Source organism: Plecotus auritus, assembly GCF_963455305.1.
Source record: "Plecotus auritus genome assembly, chromosome: 9".
Classification (NCBI taxonomy): Eukaryota; Metazoa; Chordata; class Mammalia; order Chiroptera; family Vespertilionidae; genus Plecotus; species Plecotus auritus.
Window position 1 is genome coordinate 152868178 of NC_137783.1, and position 20512 is coordinate 152888689.

At 57.1% G+C, this 20512-nt stretch overlaps 2 protein-coding genes across 2 annotated transcripts; both read left to right on the top strand.

The window, feature by feature from the left end:
* The first annotated feature begins 158 nt into the window (after positions 1-158).
* On the top strand, positions 159-9030 carry MTA2 (metastasis associated 1 family member 2). Its single transcript, XM_080640357.1, has 18 exons — positions 159-680; positions 1275-1342; positions 1681-1774; positions 3537-3654; positions 3767-3830; positions 4004-4121; positions 4395-4497; positions 4677-4776; positions 4934-5122; positions 5222-5296; positions 5376-5434; positions 5667-5764; positions 5888-6027; positions 6246-6474; positions 6896-6985; positions 7656-7774; positions 7872-8020; positions 8231-9030. Exons 1-18 carry the CDS (start codon positions 653-655, stop codon positions 8394-8396), a joined length of 2007 nt encoding a protein of 668 aa, XP_080496483.1. The 5' UTR covers positions 159-652; the 3' UTR covers positions 8397-9030.
* A 2818-nt stretch (positions 9031-11848) lies between these two features.
* TUT1 (terminal uridylyl transferase 1, U6 snRNA-specific) lies at positions 11849-20075 on the top strand. The gene is made up of 9 exons (XM_080641911.1): positions 11849-11957; positions 13438-13628; positions 14874-15189; positions 15361-15461; positions 16832-17301; positions 17878-17987; positions 18128-18238; positions 18382-18474; positions 18873-20075. The coding sequence occupies exons 1-9, from the start codon at positions 11876-11878 to the stop codon at positions 20027-20029; spliced, it is 2631 nt and encodes an 876-aa protein (XP_080498037.1). The 5' UTR covers positions 11849-11875; the 3' UTR covers positions 20030-20075.
* The last annotated feature ends 437 nt before the right edge of the window (positions 20076-20512 follow it).

Genomic DNA, 20512 nt, shown 5'->3' on the forward strand with positions numbered 1-20512 from the left:
GTGGAGCAAGCGGAGCGCGGAGAGGGCGAGAGAGCGCGGGCCACTCGTGCAAACGACAGGCAAAGCCGCTCGCAAATAACCCCGCGAAGCGCCCGGGCGGCGGGCGGAGCGGTGGGCGTGGCCAGGAGGGGGGGCAGCCAGCTCCGCGTCCGCCCCCGGAGGCGGGGCGGGGCCGCAACGGAAATAACCGAGCGCGGGCCGCGGCGGGCCGGAGGCAGCCGAGCGGCTTCCGGAAGTGGCCGAGCGCTGGGGTCTCGCTCTCCGACCCTAGCCGAGCGCCCGCCTTGTTCTCCCGTCCGCCGAAGGCGCTCGGGAAGGAGGCGAAGCCCGAGGCCGCGGGCCCAACGTCTGGAGCGGCTCCGCGAGGACAGGGGCCCGAACCGGCCCCGAGCCGCCGCAGCCGAGCTCGTTCCGGAAGAAGCCGAGCGACGGCGCGGGCCTCGGCGTCCGGCGTGAGCGGTGGTGGCGGCGGCGCTGAGCTGCGGGCGGAGATGAACTGCGACGGCTGAAGCGGCGGCGGTGCCGGCTGCGCGTGCCCGACCGAGACTTCCGCGCGGCGCCAGCTCCGCGCCCGGCCTTCGCCTCGGGCCGAGCCCTATCCCCCGAGCCTCCCGGGCCCTTTGTGCGGCCGGAGGCGGCGGCGGGAACGGCCATGGCGGCCAACATGTACCGGGTGGGGGGTGAGTATCGGGCAGGGGCTGCGGGGCCCCGGGCGGGAGAGGTGGGAGTCGGGACCGAGAGGCTCGGCCCGGGCGGCGTGGTCCCGAGCGCGGACCGGAACCGGAACGGGGAGCGGGGTGCGGATCGGCTCAGCCGCTAGGCTGCGGGACCCGAGGTTCCCGGAGGCTCCCCGAGGCTGGGGCAGCCCGGCAGCAGCTCGGCCGCGTCGGGGCCCCCCGTCGGGGAGCGGACTCGGGGGAAAGGGGTCCCGCGGGAGCTGACAAGCCGGCAGGGGCGCGAGGGGCCGGGGCGATCGCTTTGCCACTTGGCCCTGCGCTAGAGACTGGGGTGCAGCCCCATCGCTGAGTTGGGACTCTAGGCCAGCCCCCTGCTTCTTTCTAACTTAAGGCTCACTTTTGAGTGAAAGATCTGGTTTTGGAACTAGGTGGTCGGGGTGGGGGGCCATCCCTTATTTCCTCTTAGTCTCCCCACTTCCACTTTCCAGGGTCCTGTCTACCAGGACCCTTACCTCCTGCCCCTCCCCCCAGGCCTGTCTTGCCCTCCCCCCGCTGCTCCTCTCTGATCTCCCCGGCTCTCCCCTCCCCCTCCCGCAGATTACGTCTATTTTGAGAACTCCTCCAGCAATCCCTACCTGGTGAGACGGATTGAAGAGCTCAACAAGGTGAGTGGAGCAGTCCCCCCGCCCACCCCTCACAGTGGTGTCTGCCTGCTGAGGTCTCTAACTGCGGTGGAAGAGAGGGAGCGGGCCCTGTCCCCAGGACCCATTCATATTCATTCATTCATTTGTGTGTTCAGGAAAGGCTGTTGAGAGCTTCGTGGGAAATGTACTTGACTCTCTCCTGGGGGCGGAGGAAAGGGGTTGGGAAGTCTGTCCTTAAACGTGTGCCCTTGTTTATCATTTCTGAGGTTTTGCCACATCCTTAGAGACTTACCGACAGTTGTCAGTCGGTGCATTTCTGCTTTTCACTGACGGCTTCCCCCCGGCCCTTCCCCTCTTAGACTGCAAATGGAAACGTGGAGGCCAAGGTGGTGTGCCTCTTCCGGCGGAGGGACATCTCCAGTAGCCTCAACAGCCTGGCTGACAGCAATGCCAGTGAGTGTCTCCGCGCCCCCTCCCTGCCCCCTCCCACCCCCCCCCCCCGCCCCCCACGGTCTGAGGCCTGGGCATGTCCCTGCAGGTGTGTCTCCTGGTAGCATGCCCACGGCAGGGTGTGAGTTTGGGGGTGGGACGTGCCTGGTCTGTGGAGGGAGGCCTGTCGGTACACGTTGGGGTTGGGAGCAGGGTGGCGAGGCCATGGTAAGGAGAGCCAGACCGTGGCCTGTGTGGGAGTGTGCGTGTGAATGGTGTGGGTCAGAGGGCTGGTAGGGTCTACTTACTTACTGTTCTGAGACGATGGTGTGTACGTGGGGGGTGAGGAGGAGCTTTGGAGAAGCAGGACTCTTCCCGGGCAGTTTGGCTCTGTTGGGTCAAAGGCCGGTGACCAAGGTCAAGGTGAAGAAGAGGAGGATGGTTCTTAGAAGCCTGCGTAATAGGGGAGCAGGCTCCTTTTGTGACCACGAGGGGGTGAGAATACATGGAAGGGACAGTGTGAGAAGCAAAGGAAGTTTTCATGCACTTTTCCCTCTTTCTCATCTCCCCTGCTTCCCCCTTCACTCCATTCTACGCCGTTTCCTTTTCCTCCAAATCCTTCTCTTTATGCTGTCGTCTTCTTTCAAAAAACATGACCTCTCTCAATTTTCTTTATTTCTTTTTCTTTCCTGCTTTGGCTGTCTTTCCCCTATTTCCTGTTCCTCCTTCCTAAGTTATTTTCCGTATTTCCGGCTGCTTTGGGCATGAAGGGGTTACAGAGGAGCTGGGCCTAACAAGGTCTCTGGCCTTCTGGGGTTTCCAGCTCCATCTGGCAGGGGCTGACCTTGGCCTTGTCCAATCAGAAGGGGTGTGGGGGGGTGTGGTCCCCCTTCCCTTAGCACAGGGTTTCCGGAGCTCACAGGCGAGGGGTGGAGCCTGTGGCACCCCCCACCTTCTCCCTGTGGTGAACAATGCACCACTGCATCTGGGCCCGAGGCTCTTCTGCCTCCTCCCACTTTGGTTGGCACCCAGCCAGGTTAACCCTTCCCACCAAGGTTTCAGGGCCAGTGGCAGCTCCTTGGGGAGGAAGGTGTTGGCACGGGGTGGAGAGATCCGGCCTTTGAAATCCCCGCGAACAAACTTCCCCAAGTAGAAAGTGAGGGGTGGTGAGGGTTGCATGTGGTGTTTAAGAGCCGAGTCTCCTGAAATCTGAAAAGAGGAAGTGTGAGACTTAACCTGGGGTGATGCTTTCCATCTTACTCCGTTTCTGGACCTCAGGCTGGGTTAGCGAGAAAGAGACAAGGTGACATTGTTGCTGGCCTGGTGGGCGGATTCGGGCTTTATGCGTGGCGTCTGAGCACGGCACCTGGTGTGGGATGTACTTCTGTGGCACTTTGGTCCTCAGCATCTCTTCCGTAAGAGCATTAGTGATGGAGAGCTGCGGGGAGCTGGTCGGGTAAGGGTATGGGAGGCAGAGGCCTGGGAGTGTGAGAAAAACCGCCGAGACAGGGACTGTTGTCCTTGCCAGGGGTGGGCAAACTTTTTGACTCGAGGGCCACAATGGGTTCTTAAACTGGACCGGAGGGCCGGAACAAAAGCATGGATGGAGTGTTTGTGTGAACTAATATAAATTCAAAGTAAAGGAGCGGAGGGGAGAGCAAGAGAACCGGATAGAACACCCGGATCCGGCCCGCGGGCCGTAGTTTGCCCAAGGCTGGGCTCAACTGTCCAAGGGGCTCCTTTGTGGATTGGTGCTGACTTGGTTTCTTCCTCCTTCATCTCCCAGGGGAGTTTGAAGAGGAGTCAAAGCAGCCAGGGGTGTCGGAGCAGCAGCGACATCAACTGAAGCACCGGGAACTCTTTCTTTCTCGGCAGTTTGAGTCCTTGCCAGCCACCCACATCCGGTACGGGACCGTCAGGCCAGCGAGCCCTTCCGTAGGGGACGGAGAGGAGGGTGGTGTGCGGGGACACTGGGCTAAGGTGCTCACCCAGAGTCTTCGGCCCTCTCTCTCGTAGTGGGAAATGCAGTGTGACCCTCTTGAATGAGACAGATATCTTGAGCCAGTATCTGGAAAAGGAGGTGAGAAAGGGGTGTTGGGAGAAGGGGGGAGCGGGTGTTTCCCCAAGAGGCAAGAGGAAAGGAGGACAGTGAGGAGGCGCAGGCTGCCAGGCCGCGTGTTTCGGCGACTCCGCGGACACTGGCCCTGCCCTGAGGACTGCTGGCTGCCCTGCTCACCTCCTCTCCCCCTCCAGGACTGCTTCTTCTACTCCTTGGTGTTTGACCCCGTGCAGAAGACGCTGCTCGCCGACCAGGGGGAGATCCGTGTTGGGTGCAAATACCAAGCTGAGATCCCAGATCGCCTGGCCGAGGGTGAGCAGCAGAACAGGCGTGCGGCTGCTGGCTTAGCTGCCATCGGGGTCTGAGCCGTGGGCCTTGCACCTGCGCCGTGCCGGTCTGCCTGCTCTGGGCCGCGACCCTGATGGAATGCAGCTCCGGAGCTGGAAGGGACGGGCACAGCGGGAAGAGAAGTCAGGGTCGAGGTGCCTGATGGAACCTGTCGGCACCTTAGCCTTCCCCTCCTGCTGGGGTTCTACCCGCCACCTGCCTGCTCTCTCCCTGATGGTGCCGTTGCCCTTCCCTCAGGGGAGTCTGATAACCGGAACCAGCAGAAGATGGAGATGAAGGTGTGGGACCCAGACAACCCGCTCACAGACCGGCAGATCGACCAGTTTCTCGTGGTGGCCCGGTGAGGGTGGGTGGATGGGGAAGAAGGACGGGGAGGTGTGAACATAGTTCTGCGTCCCCTTCTTAGACGGACACAGTTCTCGTTTGGCACGGAAGTTGTTCTTCTTTCCCACCTGGCTTAGTTCCGCAGCCCGCTTGAGCTCGCTTCTTTCCCTCCTGACGTCTCGATTTCTCTCCCAGCGCGGTGGGGACCTTCGCGAGAGCCCTAGATTGTAGCAGCTCCATCCGGCAGCCCAGCCTACACATGAGTGCAGCTGCCGCCTCTCGGGATATCACCCTGGTGAGCAGGCGCGGGTGGGTGGTGGGCGGGCTGGGCTTCGGCGACGGCAGAGCCTGGGGCAGGAGCGGGGTGTCTCTGAGTGAGTGGGATTGTCGAAAGCAGAGCCGAGCATGCCGAGGGTCTCGGGTCATCGGCATCGTCTCCCACCTGCCCATAGTTCCACGCCATGGATACACTGCAGAGGAACGGCTATGACCTGGCCAAGGCCATGTCCACGCTGGTGCCCCAGGGGGGCCCAGTGCTGTGCCGGGACGAGATGGAGGAATGGTCTGCCTCCGAGGCCATGCTGTTTGAGGAGGCCCTGGAGAAGTACGGGAAGGATTTCAACGATATTCGCCAGGACTTTGTGAGTGGGTGGGGCTTCGGGGAGGGGGAAGACGTCGGGTGAGGGAACCAGGGCCCGGGGCCAGATGCGAGCTCACCCTCGTTCCCTCTGCCTCCTCAGCTGCCCTGGAAGTCACTGGCCAGCATAGTCCAGTTCTATTACATGTGGAAAACCACAGACCGCTACATTCAGCAGGTATGGCCTGGGCCGGAGGCGGGCCGGAGGCCCCCTGCTGAGATGCTCTCTGACCCTTCTCTGTCCTCCCTTCCTGCAGAAGAGACTGAAGGCGGCCGAAGCAGACAGCAAACTGAAACAGGTCTACATCCCCACCTAGTGAGTGACGGCAGGGCCTGGCCGGGGGGCCGGCGCTTCCTCTCCTCCCCCCCCCCCCCGCTTCCCCCACCCCCCACCCCCCGCTTCCCCCCCCCCCCCCCCCCCCCCCGCCCGGCTGTGCTGTCCTCAGCCATGAGGGCTGGGCAGGAGGCAGGGCCACATTATTATAGAGACAAGGTGGAAACATTGTTTTCCTTGAGCTCTTTTCTTTTCTCCCGCTCCTGCCCGTTAGCACCAAACCAAATCCTAACCAGATCATCTCTGTGGGCTCAAAACCTGGCATGAATGGGGCAGGATTCCAGAAGGGCCTGACTTGCGAGAGCTGCCACAGTGAGTTCCAGGGAGGGCCAGGGATGCTGGGGGTGGGGAGAGGCCTGCCCCGACCCAAGAACCTGAGGGGCTCAAGTGGCGTGCCCCTCCCCCACCCGACCTCCACCCCCTCCGCTCTCTCAGCCACACAGTCCGCTCAGTGGTACGCCTGGGGCCCACCCAACATGCAGTGCCGCCTCTGTGCTTCCTGCTGGATCTACTGGAAGAAGTACGGGGGACTGAAGACGCCGACCCAGCTTGAGGGGGCCGCTCGGGGCACAACAGTAAGGACTGCTGGGGCAGGGAGGGAGAAGAGGAGCATATTGGTGTGACCTTGGGTGAAGGCCGGGACACCCCGCTCCATAGGTGGGCAGGGCTTGATGTGTTGGGGCGGGCAGGGCAAGGTGGTGGAGGAGCCAGGAGGGCAGGACTGAATAGCCCTCTCCAGAGAGGGGAAGAAGGGAGCCTCGGTATCCATCTGTGTTTTCCTATGTTCTTCCAGGAGCCACACTCGAGGGGTCATTTGTCCAGACCTGAAGCCCAGAGTCTCTCCCCCTATACGACCAGCGCCAACCGGGCCAAGCTGCTGGCCAAGAACAGGCAAACGTTCCTGCTCCAGACCACGAAGCTGACCCGTCTTGCCAGACGCATGTGCAGGGACCTGTTACAGCCGAGGAGGGCTGCTCGGCGACCCTATGCCCCCATCAATGCCAATGCCATCAAGGCAGAGTGTAAGCAGGCGTGCTGGGCTGGTGGCGGTTAGGGGCTGCCTGGCCAGGGGCCAGTGTGTGTCTGGATGTTCAGTGACCGTGGGGAGAGGAGGCCCAGGGGTTTAAGATTCGGACATGGCTGCCAAAACCGGTTTGGCTCAGTGGATAGAGCGTCGGCCTGCGAACTGAAAGGTCCCGGGTTCGATTCCGGTCAAGGGCATGTACCTTGGTTGCGGGCACATCCCCAGTGGGAGGTGTGCAGGAGGCAGCTGATCGATGTTTCTCTCTCATCGATGTTTCTAGCTCTCTATCCCTCTCCCTTCCTCTCTGTAAAAAACCAATAAAATATATTAAAAAAAAAAAAAAAAGATTCGGACATGGCTCCTGGATAGGAGCGGCCTGACTAGATAAGCCCCTTCAGAAGCTTTCCCCTTCTCTCCAGGCTCCATTCGACTCCCTAAGGCCGCCAAGACTCCACTGAAGATTCACCCTCTGGTGCGGCTGCCCCTGGCAACTATCGTCAAAGATCTGGGTATGTGATGGGCACCAGACTGGGTACGGGGTGGGTGCAGGAAGGGGAACCAGTTAGGCTGGTGTTAGGCTCCCAGTCCTTTTACGGGCGAAACCTCCTCTCCCCTTGCTGTTTTCCTTCCCATTCAGGCCTTAGAGATTCGGTCTTAACAAACTGTCCTCTCGTAGGTTAATAATATTTTCTCATGAGCTATCCAGTGTGACCATACTGATTTGACAAGATCACACTCCTGTGTGGCTTTCGAAATACTGATTAAGTTTTTGGGGAGTCAGAAGCTATATGGGTGCCCCAGCTGGTGGACTGAAGGGTCTTGGGTTCAATTTCGGTCAAGGGCACATGCCCAGGTTGTGGGCTCAAACCCCAGTGGGGAGCGTGCAGGAGGCAGCCGATCAATGAGTCTCTCTCATTGATGTTTCTATCTCTCTCCCTCTCCCTTCCTCTCTGAAATCAATAAAAATATGTTTTAAGAAAAAGCTGTCTGGGGATTTTTTACTGTGTGGGGGTCAGTGCCCCTAATCTCCACATTGTTTAAGGGTCAGCTGTACTGGTAATTGCTTGCCAGACCCTCCCCATCACCTCTCAGGGATGCCCCGGGAACCTGCATAGAGAAAAGAACGTATGCACGTTATTTAAATTTTCTTTTCTTTTTTTTTTTTTTTTTACCTCGCAGTGGCCCAGGCACCTCTGAAACCAAAAACACCTCGGGGTACCAAGACACCGATCAACAGAAACCAGCTGACCCAGAGCCGGGGCCTGGGGGGCATCATGGTGAAACGGGCCTATGAGACTGTGAGTGAGGCTGGAGCGGGCCATGCTAAGGGGGGCTTTGATACATGACAGGGTCTGAGAGAGAGAGTCCCCTCACTGTGCTGCCCCCCTTTTGCAGATGGCAGGGGCAGGGGTTCCCTTCTCTGCCAATGGAAGGCCTCTGGCTTCAGGGATTCGCTCAAGTTCCCAGCCAGCAGCCAAGCGTCAGAAACTAAACCCCGCTGATGCCCCCAATCCTGTGGTGTTTGTGGCCACAAAAGATACCAGGTAGGGAGCCCGCCATGGGAGCGGGCTGAGAACTTGGCAACCCAGGTTGGTGGCATGGGAAATAGGAGTGTAGAGCTGGGCCAGCAACAGGGAGACTGGGTGCAGGCTAGGGTGCCAGCAAGGAACGGCTGGAGGACTTGCAGTGTGGAATGTGGGATTGCAGCGCGGGGGTCTTAGCCTTCTTGATTCCCCACTTCTCTTCCTGGCCAGGGCCCTCCGGAAAGCTCTGACTCACCTGGAAATGCGGCGAGCTGCCCGCAGGCCCAACTTGCCCCTGAAGGTGAAGCCACCTCTGATGGCAGTGAGGCCCCCAGTCTCTCTGCCTGCACCCTCACATCCTGCCAGCACCAATGAGCCCATTGTCCTGGAGGACTGAACTTCTGGGCAAGGGAGGGGGGCTGCAAGCTAGAGGATGGGTGCCCAGTTCACCCGAGTTCCCTTCTCTTTAGTGTCAAAGGGAGGGAGGGAGGGAAGGAGGGAGCAAGTGTGTGTCCCTGGAGGGATTGGGCGCCCTCTGGTGTTACCACTTCCAGGCTCGTCTCCTCCCCTTGCTTCTCCGTGCCTGGTGATGGAAGGCGGACTGCAGGAATTGACCCATGGTGGGACCTGGCCCCTTGGGGGATAGGACCCACAGCTGTCTTGGACAGTTTTAGGGGGAGGGTTTTTTAATTTTTTAAAAATTTTGCCTCCCTTTGTGAAAGGGGACAGGGGAGGGGAAGAGTAAACAGACACCTGGTTGGGGGCGGGGGGCGTGCACTGCCATGTCTATTATTTTTTTTTCTTTTTCCTAATGGGGGTTTCTCTTCCTGTCCGGTGTCCGGACTTTGCTAAATAGTTTGAGGCCCCTAAGCTGGCATCAAACCCAGCCCATGCTCACTCTTTCCTCCTCTCCCCTTCTCCCCTCCGCCTTTTGTACGCCAATTCTCAGAAATAAAGACCTTTTGTCCATTTTTTAAACGTTGATTCTGTAATTGGTTCTTACAGTAACAAATAAAAAGCCGTTTTCTTCAGCTCCTCCTGGCTCAGCTGTTCTCTGCTATGAGTGTGTGGGGGTGTGTCTTCAGTTGGAAAATAAAGGACCACAAGGAAGCACAGAGGGGGCTTGCCCTGGGAGCAGCTCTGTGAGATGCAGCCTGAGCAGGTGGCCCTCCCGTGCCGTGAGGCCCAAACTGCTCCCCAGTTCCTGTGGTGACCCAGGTTTATTCAGAGCATTTGGGATGAGCTGGGTCTCTGGATGGGACTCCTCCATAGGACGGGTGTGTGCGCGCGAAGATGCTTCTTTATTTCCTAATTCTTAACTCCTTTTCCTTTTACTTAGGGAATTCTGGGAGTTGTTACGAGGCCAGAGCAACTCTGGGGGGCGGTACTGCAAGATCTTACCACCTCGCTCCCGTCTATTTGCATAGACTGTTGCTTCCTGGGTCCCCAAGGCCGGCCTCAGCAACTGCCTTAATGTCAGGGCCCACTCTCGTGCTTCCTGCCTTTTTAGGTTTGAGAGACCGAGATTAGCTGGGCCCAGCAGGAGACGCACCTGTCAACTGAGGGTGGCTGGTACCAATTCAACAACAGGAACTTCCACGCTCGGCTGTGAGGAGACCCTGGGGCCAGGCCTCTCTCCAGCTAGATAGCTCTGCTCTGGGCTGTCTTCAGGTTGATCTGTCCTCATGCAAATGAAGCCTCCCAATCCTTTCAGTGTGCATGGTCCAGGCACTGTCATTGGTGAGGAACTGCTTTACAAGGGCTGGTTCAGGTGGCAGGACAGGGCAGCAGGCAGTTCTGTGCAGGCTTCTTCCGGAAGTGCAGTTCGTGTGAGAGGCTCCTGCTGGCTTCTGTTTTTTTAATTTCACTTTGTAAAAAATATATATTTTTCATTGATTTTAGAGAGGAAGGGAGAGAGAGAGAGAGAAACATCAATGATGAGAGAAAATCATTGATCAGCTGCCTCCTGCAAGTCCCCCACTGGGGATTGAGCCTGCAACCCCAGCGTGTGCCCTTGACCATAATCAAACCTGGGACCCTTCAATCCGCAGGCTGATGCTCTATCCACTGAGCCAAACCAGTTAGGACTACTTTAAAATATATTTTTATTTATTGAAGGGAGAGGGAAAGAGATAGAAACATCAATGATGAGAGAAAATTAATTGATCGGCTGCTTCTTACACGCTCCCTACTGGGGACCAGAACCCACAACCCGGGCATGTGCTCTTGACCAGGAGTCAAACCCGGGACCCTTCAGTCCGCAAGCTCTATACACTGAGCCAAACAGGCTGGTGGGGCTCAGTAGTTGAGCATCAACCTATGAACCAGAAGGTCCCGGTTGGATTCCCAGTCAAGGCACATACCCGGGTTGCAGGTTCTATCCCCAGTGTGGAGGCAGTTGCTAAATGATTCTCATCATTGATGTTTCTCTCTCTCCCTCTCCCTCTCTGAAATATAAAAAAAAAGGAAAATATAAAATCTGAGCCTTAGCTGGTTTGGCTCAGTGGATAGAGCATTGGCCTGTGGACTGAAAGGTCCTGGGTTAAAAAAATTTTTTTTGAGTCCAGCTCTGACCCATGTATTCAGTGGTTAGAGCATCTGGGTCATGGGTTTGATTCCCGGTAAAGGGCACGCCTGGTGGGGGCACATGGGGAAGGCAGATGTCTCCCTCCCTCCCTTCCACTCTCTCTGAAAAGCAATGGAAAAAATACCCTCAGGTGAGGAAAAATAAATTTGAATCCAGTTAGCCACCAGGAGCCCATAGTAGGTGTCTTCTTTCTCATGGTCTCCACACCTTAGCAGAGAGATCAGAGGTCTATCATGTACTCCCGGGACACTTCTTTTAGAGATGGGGCATAGCCCCAGCAGTTGTCACTTGCTCAAGGTTACAGACCTTGAGCCTCACACAGACCTTGAGGCTCTTTCCACAGGCCACAGCTATGAGCTGATAGCTGCCGCAAGGGCTGCTTCGCCCATCCGCCCGTCCGTCCATCCGCCAGTGCTCTATCTCATGGTCCCTGTGCCTGGGGCCTCCCCAGCTCCCTCACTCTCCTTGTCCTGAGCTTGCACTTGTAGTGTCAGTTTGAACTGACGACTCACTATACTAGGAGAAGGCAGCGCCTTCCCCTCCAATGCCTTTTACTCAGGTGCCACCAGAGTAGGTCTAAGCCGTGAAGTGGCTGGTGGCTCCGGCCCCACATGAGCGCAGCCCATATTGCGGAAGGAAAGCCTTGCTCATCCATCTGGCTGTGGCCCCTTGGAGCCCGGGAAGGTGACGGGGCGGGAAGAGCTCCCCAACCAGGGCTAGGAAGCGGTCGCAGAACACCGTTTCGGGGGAGGAACGAGGGCAGAGAGAGAAACAACTGTCCTGAGGCTGGGAGTCCATGGACAGCGGCCGGTTTCGCGGAGCTGCTCAGCCTCCGCCTTTGTTCTCCAGGGAAACGCAGGGTTGAGGGTACAGCCGCGCGGGTCTCTATGCCCCTGGAAGCAGAGCACAGCCTGCCCCGGGCCACCGCTAGGAAACGGCGGCTGTCACTCACCCCCGCGCCGGCCTTTGTGTCTGTTGTTATGAATATTCACGACCTTTGGGCCAATCAGCACCGGAACAGCTCAGCACACCAATCGGCTTACGGTATGCAGATAAGACACGTGGATGGGCGGCTCTTCCTAAAGCCCAGAAAGCCTTGACACCCGCTGGAGTCGGAACCCTGAGTCGAAGGGACCTGGTTTCCGGAGGAGTATGCCTACACGGGTTAACCGCCTTACGTCACTTCCTATTGGGCTGGCGGAAGTTGCTTTCCAGCGCATTGCGATTTGGAAGAGCGAGCGCCGCTGGTGGCGGAAGTGGTTGCATTTGGTCGGTACCGGGTAGTCGCGATGGCGGCGGTGGGTTCGGACGTCGAGTCGCTGCCGCGGGGGGCTTTCCGCTGCCGCCTCTGCCACGTCACTACAGCCAACCGTAAGCGGTGGCTAGTGAGGAGGGGTGGTTGTGGGCTTTCGTCTTCGGGTCCTAGCGAAAGTTAGGGTTACAGGTTCTTGCCAAGTGTCCATAGGTAGAGTCACCCACCTCCGTCTTCACTCCGTCCGTCCCAAGGAATTAGAGTGGGGAAAGTCCCACCACCTCCAGCCTCCTTCCCACTACCCGAAATCTCCCGTTGTATCCCCTCTTTAACCGCCATCTGCTGGACATCGCTGTGTGCCTGGTGTCCGCTGGGCTCTGCGGTGGGAAAGCGGATTCGGGAATGCAGGAGCACGCCATCTAGAGATGGAGACCATTTCCGTGCTCTGTGGATAGGAGTGGGGAGCTGTGGGACCGCAGAGAAGGTAGGAATGGAGTCAGGGAAGCCCTACAGAGGCAAGGAAGGGTGAAGTAGCATGACCGGAAGGCGGGTTTCCAAAAGTTGACAAGGTCCTTGTATGACAGCACAGGGCGCTCAGTGAAACCTCAGGTTTGACCTGTGAAGTCAGAATCATGATATTCCCTGAGCAGGATCTTCCTTTTTTTTTCTTTTTTTTTTTGTGAATGGCACCGCTGCTGTGTCCCCCTAGGGCCAGCCGGAAACCCAGTCTTCCCTGGCCCCATACATACACTGATGACATCAAGCAGCGGACTCAAGATGTAATAAACATCATGGCAGCCAAACTTTTTCTTCATGCGCCACGTGCCAGACTCCCTGCCAAGTGCTATGTGAACAATTCCTGTTTGTTATGTGCTGTGATCACCTCGATTTTATATCTGAGGAAACTGATGCACAAGAGAGTTGCCCAAGGTCTTGGCTTCATTGAGCTGGGATTTGAACTTGGACAGTGTGGCTCCATATCTTGCATTTGTAATCTTTATACCATACTCAGAGATGACCCATGGGAAATAGTCTAGGCGGGTCTTGATATATTTAGTTCTTCTATTATTATTTGGATAAGTTACCTATTTGTTTTGTTTCTTTACAATTTGCACACGTTGCTCTAACTAGCACTTACAGATGGTTTAAGACATACTTGTAGCCCTGGCCGGTTTGGCTCAGTGGATAGAGCGTCGGCCTGCAGACTCAAGGGTCCCAGGTTCGATTCCGCTCAAGGGCATGTACCTTGGTTGCAGGCACATCCCCAGTAGGAGGTGTGCAGGAGGCAGCTGCTCGATGTTTCTCTCTCATTGATGTTTCTAACTCTCTATCCCTCTCCCTTCCTCTCTGTGAAGAATCAATAAAATATATTTTTTTAAAAAAGAAGGAATACTTGTAGTGTAGTCAGTTCTCCTGGGAACCACTTGAAATGCACTGTGTGTAAAGACGGACAAAAGAGGGAGGCAGAGGAAGCCAGGAGTTTGTTTATTCAAAGTTCACACCTCCTGTGGCTTGGAGGGCCGGGAGGGTTAGGCACGCGGATAACAGGTTCACTGAAGAGGGAATGTGGATGTTTTTGCTTCACTTTGGTCTTTGCAGGACCCAGCCTGGATGCCCACTTGGGAGGCCGGAAGCACCGGCATCTGGTAGAACTACGAGCTGCCCGGAAGGCTCAGGGACTTCGAAGTGTGTTTGTCAGTGGCTTCCCCCGGAATGTGGACTCTGCTCAGCTTTCTGAGTACTTCCAGGCATTTGGACCCGTGGCCAGTGTCGTCATGGATAAGGACAAGGTAGAATGAATGTGTGTGAGGGTGAAGAATGAGTCAGGTGTCCCACCCACCAAAAGAAGTGCGAGGAGCCAGGCGTCGGTTTTGGCCACTTCCTAACGTGCACGGCTTGTCCGTGGACGAGTTCAGCTTTGTGAATACCACCCACCTTGAATTTTCTCAGTTCACCGGAGTTAGTCACCGGGGTACTTGTTGGTTGTTTACTTACTCAGTCAATCTTTTATTTGCCAATTACTTGTTAACTGCTAACTTTGTACTAGGCACTGCTTGGAGCTGAATTTTTTTTAAAATATATTTTATTGATTTTTTTAGAGAGAGGAAGGGAGAGGGATAGAGAGCTAGAAACATCGATGAGAGAAACATCGATCAGCTGCCTCCTGCACACCTCCCACTGGGGATGTGCCCGCAACCAAGGTACATGCCCTTGACCGGAATCGAACCCGGGACCCTTCAGTCCGCAGGCCGATGCTCTATCCACTGAGCCAAACCGGTTTCGGCTGGAGCTGAATTTTACAAAAATTGGGTCATTATGACACATGTTCCCAGTTTCCCCCACCCCCTTGCCCAATGAATATCGTTTTACTCGCCCTGACCGGTTTGGCTCAGTGGATAGAGCGTCGGCCTGCGGACTCAAGGGTCCCAGGTTCGATTCTGGTCAGGGGCATGTACCTTGGTTGCGAGCACATCCCCAGTGGGGAGTGTGCAGGAGGCAGCTGATCGATGTTTCTCTCTCATCGATGTTTCTAACTCTCTATCCCTCTCCCTTCCTCTCTGTAAAAAATCAATAACATATATTTAAAAAAAAATACCGTTGTACTCAACCACGTGATAGCAACACTTGTATCGTATTGCTGGTATTCTTAGATGGAGTTCGTCAGAGGTAGTTATGTTTACATCCAGCAGAGTGTTCCTTGCGTGGATTCTTCATCTATGTTAAAGACTAATTACAGCAGGGAAGTGAGGGGATGGGTCCCAGTAGAACCAGTGAAATCACGTCATTGGGAAGAGTGCGACAGTGGGATAGGTAAAGTGAGACTTCAGAGGCCGACTGGGTGAGAGTCACATGTGTGGGATCCAAGTGAAGGAGAGAATTGCTTGCCCAAATGTTTGCCGTTGCTCCAGAGTCAGCAAGCAGATATTCCCAGTTCGTGGGGTGCTCCCCGTTGAAACTCCCGTGCCCACTGTCAGACCATGTGTTTGGGTTCTTGGTTGCAGACCCGTCACCCCTGCCCCGTTGTGATTTTCCAGGGAGTGTTTGCCATCGTGGAGATGGGGGACGTGGGTGCGCAGGAAGCTGTTCTGTCCCAGCCCCAGCACAGCCTCGGGGGACAGCGTCTGCGCGTCCGGCCACGGGAACAGAAAGAATTCCAGAGACCGGCCTCCAAGTCCCCCAAAGGAACGGCCCCCGACAGCCACCAGCTGGCCGCGGCCCTAGCCGAGGCCCCGGACGTGGGGGCACAAATGGTAAAGCTCGTGGGGTTGAGGGAGTTGTCCCAGGCCGAGCGGCAGCTTCGGAGCCTCGTGGTGGCGCTGGTCCAAGAGGTCTTCACGGAGTTCTTCCCTGGTGAGCGCCCCCTCCTGCCTGAGCCCCCCCGTGCTGTCCTCCCCGCTGCTCCCTCAGTGCTCTCAGCGAGCCGTGTTGACGTGGTTGCTCTTCCATCTTCGTGCCCCGTTATGTGCTCTCACCCTTTAGTCCCCCAATGCCTCCTGACCTTATTCTCTGCTCGGCACCCAGGCTGCGTGGTCCATCCTTTTGGCTCTTCCATAAACAGCTTTGACGTCCACGACTGTGATCTTGACCTCTTCTTGGATCTGGGTGACTTGGAAGAGCCCCAGGTGAGTGGCCAGGGTGGTGGTCAGTGGGCATGGCTCTGTGACTGGGCAAGCAGGTCACCTCTCTGCCTTCGTTTCTCATCTGTTAAGTGGGGATCATAGGACCTGCCTGAAAGTTATTGTAATTCGAGAAATGGGCATGTGGATGTGGATTGATATGCACATGAACTGACATGAGAAAACCCAGATTTCAAAATGGCATGTATGATATTGGGGGGGGGAAAAAAACAAAAACAAAAAACATATATACACACACACACACACACACACACACACATACATATATGTGTACACACACACATATATATATATATATATATATATATATATATATATATATATATATATTAGGACATATACTAAGGTCATTTTTGGGTTATGTTTTTTGCTTCTCTGTATTTTTTTTTTTAAATATATTTTATTGATTTTTTACAGAGAGGAAGGGAGAGGGATAGAGAGCTAGAAACATCGATGAGAGAGAAACATCAATCAGCTGCCTCCTGCACACCTCCCACTGGGGATGTGCGCGCAACCAAGGTACATGCCCTTGACCGGAATCAAACCCGGGACCCTTCAGTCCGCAGGCCGACGCTCTATGCACTGAGCCAAACCGGTTTCGGCCGCTTCTCTGTATTTTTTACCATCTAATGTACAGATTCTGCTCTTGGAATAGGAAAGGGTTGTTACTTTTTTCAAAGTTGCATGTTCACAGCAAAATTAAGCAGAAAGTATAACGTTCCCGTCTACCTCCAGCCCCTCCAAAAAGGTTACTTTTAAAAGAAAATTTCCTTTATCATTGTCTCTACACACACACACACACACACACACACACACACACACTCACACACACACACACACACACACACACACACACACACACACACACTGTATTGTCCAAACCACTTGAGAGCAGGGCGCACACACCACGCCTTTGCCCCTTGCTCCTCCCGTGTGCGCTGCCTCAGAACCGAGGGGCTGTAGTGCGCGCAGGACACGGTGCAGTTATGACGTTGAGGGAACGTTACACTGAACACGTGTCCAGCTCGCGGGACTGTAACGGGCAGCACCTACGCCCGTCTTGGCAGCACCCTCACGGCTGTGTTGTCGCTTTCGTCTTCTTTCTCCTGAACAGCTCCTCTGCCCTTTTTGACAGTGACATTTCTGTAGTACACAGGCCATTGTTTGATGTCACTGAAAGGTTATTTTTAGTGGAAAGAGAAGTATTGGGAAGATTAAATGAGTTATGGTATGAAGTCCTTGGAGTAGGGCCTGGCACACAACAAGCAGTAAGTCACAGTGTGTCTTGGGGACGGAATGTTCCATGGTTAGGGGACAGCAGGGGAGGAATTCACTCAGCTCATTCCCATCCACAGCCGGTCCCAAAGGCTCCAGAGTCTCCGTCCTTGGACTCGGCCCTCGCATCCCCGCTGGATCCTCAAGCCCTGGCCTGCACCCCAGCCTCCCCTTCAGACTCGCAGCCTCCAGCTTCTCCCCAAGACTCGGAAGCCCTGGACTTTGAAATCCCTTCCTCCTCCTTGGCACCCCGGACTCCGGACTCGGCTTTGGCCTCCGAGACCCAGGCCTCTCCCCAGTCCCTGCCTCCAGCCTCACCGCTGCAGGAGGATCGGGGAGAAGGGGAGCTGGGGAAGGCTCTGGAACTGGCAGAGGCCCCGAAGGGGGAGAAGACCGAGCAGGGAGCCATGCTGGAGCTGGTGGGGTCCATCCTTCGGGGCTGTGTTCCTGGAGTGTACCGAGTCCAAACGGTGCCCTCTGCCCGGCGCCCCGTGGTCAAGTTCTGCCATCGGCCTTCAGGTCTTCACGGGGACATCTCCCTCAGTAACCGGTACCTGTTTCGGGGGTGATTGGGGAAGGCCAGCTGAGCATTCCGGGGGGGCTGAGCAGGGAGCCGGGTGTGGGGAGCTCCTGCACCTGCTGAGCCTCGAGGTTGTCCTTGCTGGGTCCCGTCCTCCTTCCTGCCACTCCCTCCGTCTGGCTGCCATTTCCGTGTCCATGAAGTGTGGGTTCGGGAATGCTGTCTTTAAGGGATTTAGAAAGTTTGATGGTTGGATCGGTTTGGGAAGCGCTAAGTTAAACGCAAATAGGTTTCTCCCTTCCCTCCCTTTCCCCCACCTCCTCTTTCTCTCTCCCTCCTCCCCTTTTCTTCCTTTCCTCCCTCCCTCCTGTCTTCGTTTCTCTGCACGCAGAAGGGTCTGAGCAGTGGATGTGTGACACGGGCATATGGGGCGGTAGCACGCGGCGTTCTTGGCATGGCCTCTCACAAGGCCAGTGTGTCAGCAGACACTGTGGGAACCCTCTGCTGGCCTTACCCCTGGCTCCCCTTACCAAGTCCGGAAGGAGAGCCGGGGAGACACCTTCAGGGGGTTCCTGCGCCCTAACAGCCCTGTCTCCTCTGTCCCAGGCTGGCCCTGCATAACTCCCGCTTCCTGAGCCTCTGCTCTGAGCTGGATGAGCGGGTGCGGCCCCTGGTGTACACGCTCCGCTGCTGGGCTCAGGGTCGAGGGCTGTCAGGTGAGGGTCGGACGGCCCTGGGGCTGAGTTGGTGTTGGGGCAGAGGAGGGAGGCGGATACAGAAACCGTGGCTGAGAAAGCCCGCCCGCCCGGGAGGGTGTCGGAAGCACCTCTAATCTCATGAATTATCATTTCCCCAGGGAGTGGCCCCCTTCTCAATAACTACGCCCTGACCTTGCTCGTGATCTATTTCCTTCAGACCAGGGACCCTCCTGTGTTGCCCACTGTGTCCCAGCTCACCCAGAAAGCAGGTACGGCGGCCGGCCTCCACCCTCTATCTCGTTAGCGTCATCTCACCTGCTGGGATTGAGAGCTCTGTTATCACCCCTCTCTCCATCACCCCCCCGCCCCGGGCTTCCAGCTTCCAGGCTGACCCTCCCCTTTTCTCTCCCAGGTGAGGGTGAGCAGGTGGCGGTGGATGGTTGGGACTGTAGTTTCCCCAGAGATGCCTCGAGACTGGAGCCCAGCACCAATAAGGAGCCCCTGAGTGAGTTTGGGGACTAATAGGAGATGTTAGTGGTGACAGTAGGTAACATACACCCACAGTTCCGTGGGCCGGCGTGGCTCTCACAGCGGCCTGGGGCCAGCTCGTGTTACTGCCACTCACAGGTGAAGAAACTGTGTCTTGGAGTAATTGCGGGGTGGGGGTGGGGGTTTGCACTGCTGCCAGGGGAAGGAGCAGCATCTGGGGAGGGACGGACGTTGCTAGGGGCACAGAGCTCGAGCTTGGCCTCTTGCTTGTAGGGCTCAGAGCGGCCTGGCTCTGGCACTTGTGAGCTCCTCAAAGGGAAAAAGAAAGTCCTGCTAAGTGAATGACTGGTTCGGGGTCTGTCTCCGTTCTGGCCTCTGAGTAACCCCCTTTCCCTGGTCTCCCCCCTCCTCCAGGTTCCCTGCTGGCCCAGTTCTTCTCCTGCGTGTCTTGCTGGGATCTTCGTGGCTCACTGCTGTCCCTTCGGGAGGGTCGGGCGCTGCCTGTGGCAGGGGACCTGCCCTCTCATCTCTGGGAGGGCCTGCGTCTCGGCCCCATGAATCTCCAGGACCCCTTTGACCTGAGTCACAATGTGGCAGCCAACGTAACCAGCAGGGTCGTTGGGCGGCTACAGAACTGTTGCCGAGCCGCAGCCAGTTACTGCCGAAGCCTCCAGTACCAGCACCGTTCTTCCCGGGGTCGGGACTGGGGGCTGCTCCCCCTTCTGCAGCCCAGCTCACCGAGCGCCCTGCTGTCTGCAACCCCCATCCCCTTACCTCCTGCTCCCTTCCCCCAGCTCACTGCTGCCCTGGCCCAGGTGTTAAGGGAAGCATTGGGGTGCCAGCTAGAGCAGGGAACCAAGAGACTGCGGTCAGAGGGCGGTGGAACTGGGGATTCTCCCCGGGAAGGGTCACGCAAGAGACCGAAACTAGACAGACAGAGGAAAAGCTCCGAGCAGGGGGAGCGGGAGCGGGAGCAGCAGGGGTGCGCAGGGGACCGGAGCGAAGAAGGGGTGGAAGACATGGTTGTAGAGGTTGCAGAAGCAGCGCAGGCCTGGGCCCTGCGGAGCCCTGGGCAGCCAGGGGCACCTCCCCTGCCCACTGCAAAGCTGCTAGGCACTGGCGAGGAGGAGCAGCCAGGCCACGCAGTGCTGGCAGAGCAGGGCCCCACGGGACCTCAGGCGGCCCAAGCAGGGTCCCAGGGTGAGACAAGGAAGGGGGCATCGCTCTCTCCAGTGAGCTGGCGCTGTGCCTTGCGGCACCGAGTGTGGCAAGGGCGGCGGCGGGCCCGAAGGTGCCTGCAGCAGCAAACCAAGGAAGGCGCCGGAGGCAGGACGGGCACGGGGGTGGAGTGGCTGGCGACGGAGGCGCGGGTGACCCAGGAGCTGAGAGCACGGGGCAGTGCCGAGCAGAGGCCAGAGGCTGAGCCGCTCCTGAGCTTTGTGGTGTCTGCCTCCCAGGCTGACCAGGCTCTCACTGTGACCCCACTCCAGGATTCCCAAGGCCTGTTCCCTGAGCTCCATCATTTCTTACAGGTTTTCCTCCCTCAAGCCCTTCGCAATCTCCTTCCCTGAAGCCAGGGACCCTGAAGGGCAATAAAGCTGCTAGTTTAACACTCGCTCCAGTTTGCTCTTCTTCCCGCCTGGTGACGGCCCTCCCACTCCCCAGCCTTAACGCAGCCTTCTCGGAGGGCCTTCCCTGGCCGCCCTTCCAGCCTTTACCGCACTTGGAGGGAGTGGCTAGGACCCTTTAGTGCCAGGAGCCCCCTCAGAGCTCTGGATGCTGGGGGGCGGGTTCTGCACAGCAGCTGTGGGAACAACGGCCTGCCTCCATTTTACCCGCAGATCTTCAGACCCGGGCATGGGTAAAGGGCAGCGCGCCTCCCCGGTGACAGGAGGTGGGAGGGAAAGGACCGCTCTCCCCTGGCCCCTCCTGCTCAGCCCCTTTCTTCTGCAGGAACAGCATCCCCCAGTGCCAGGCGGTCGAATGGGAGAAAACCAATTTAACAAGTTTCAGACGTGGGCTCGGATTGGACGTTTATCCTCTAAAAAAGCAAC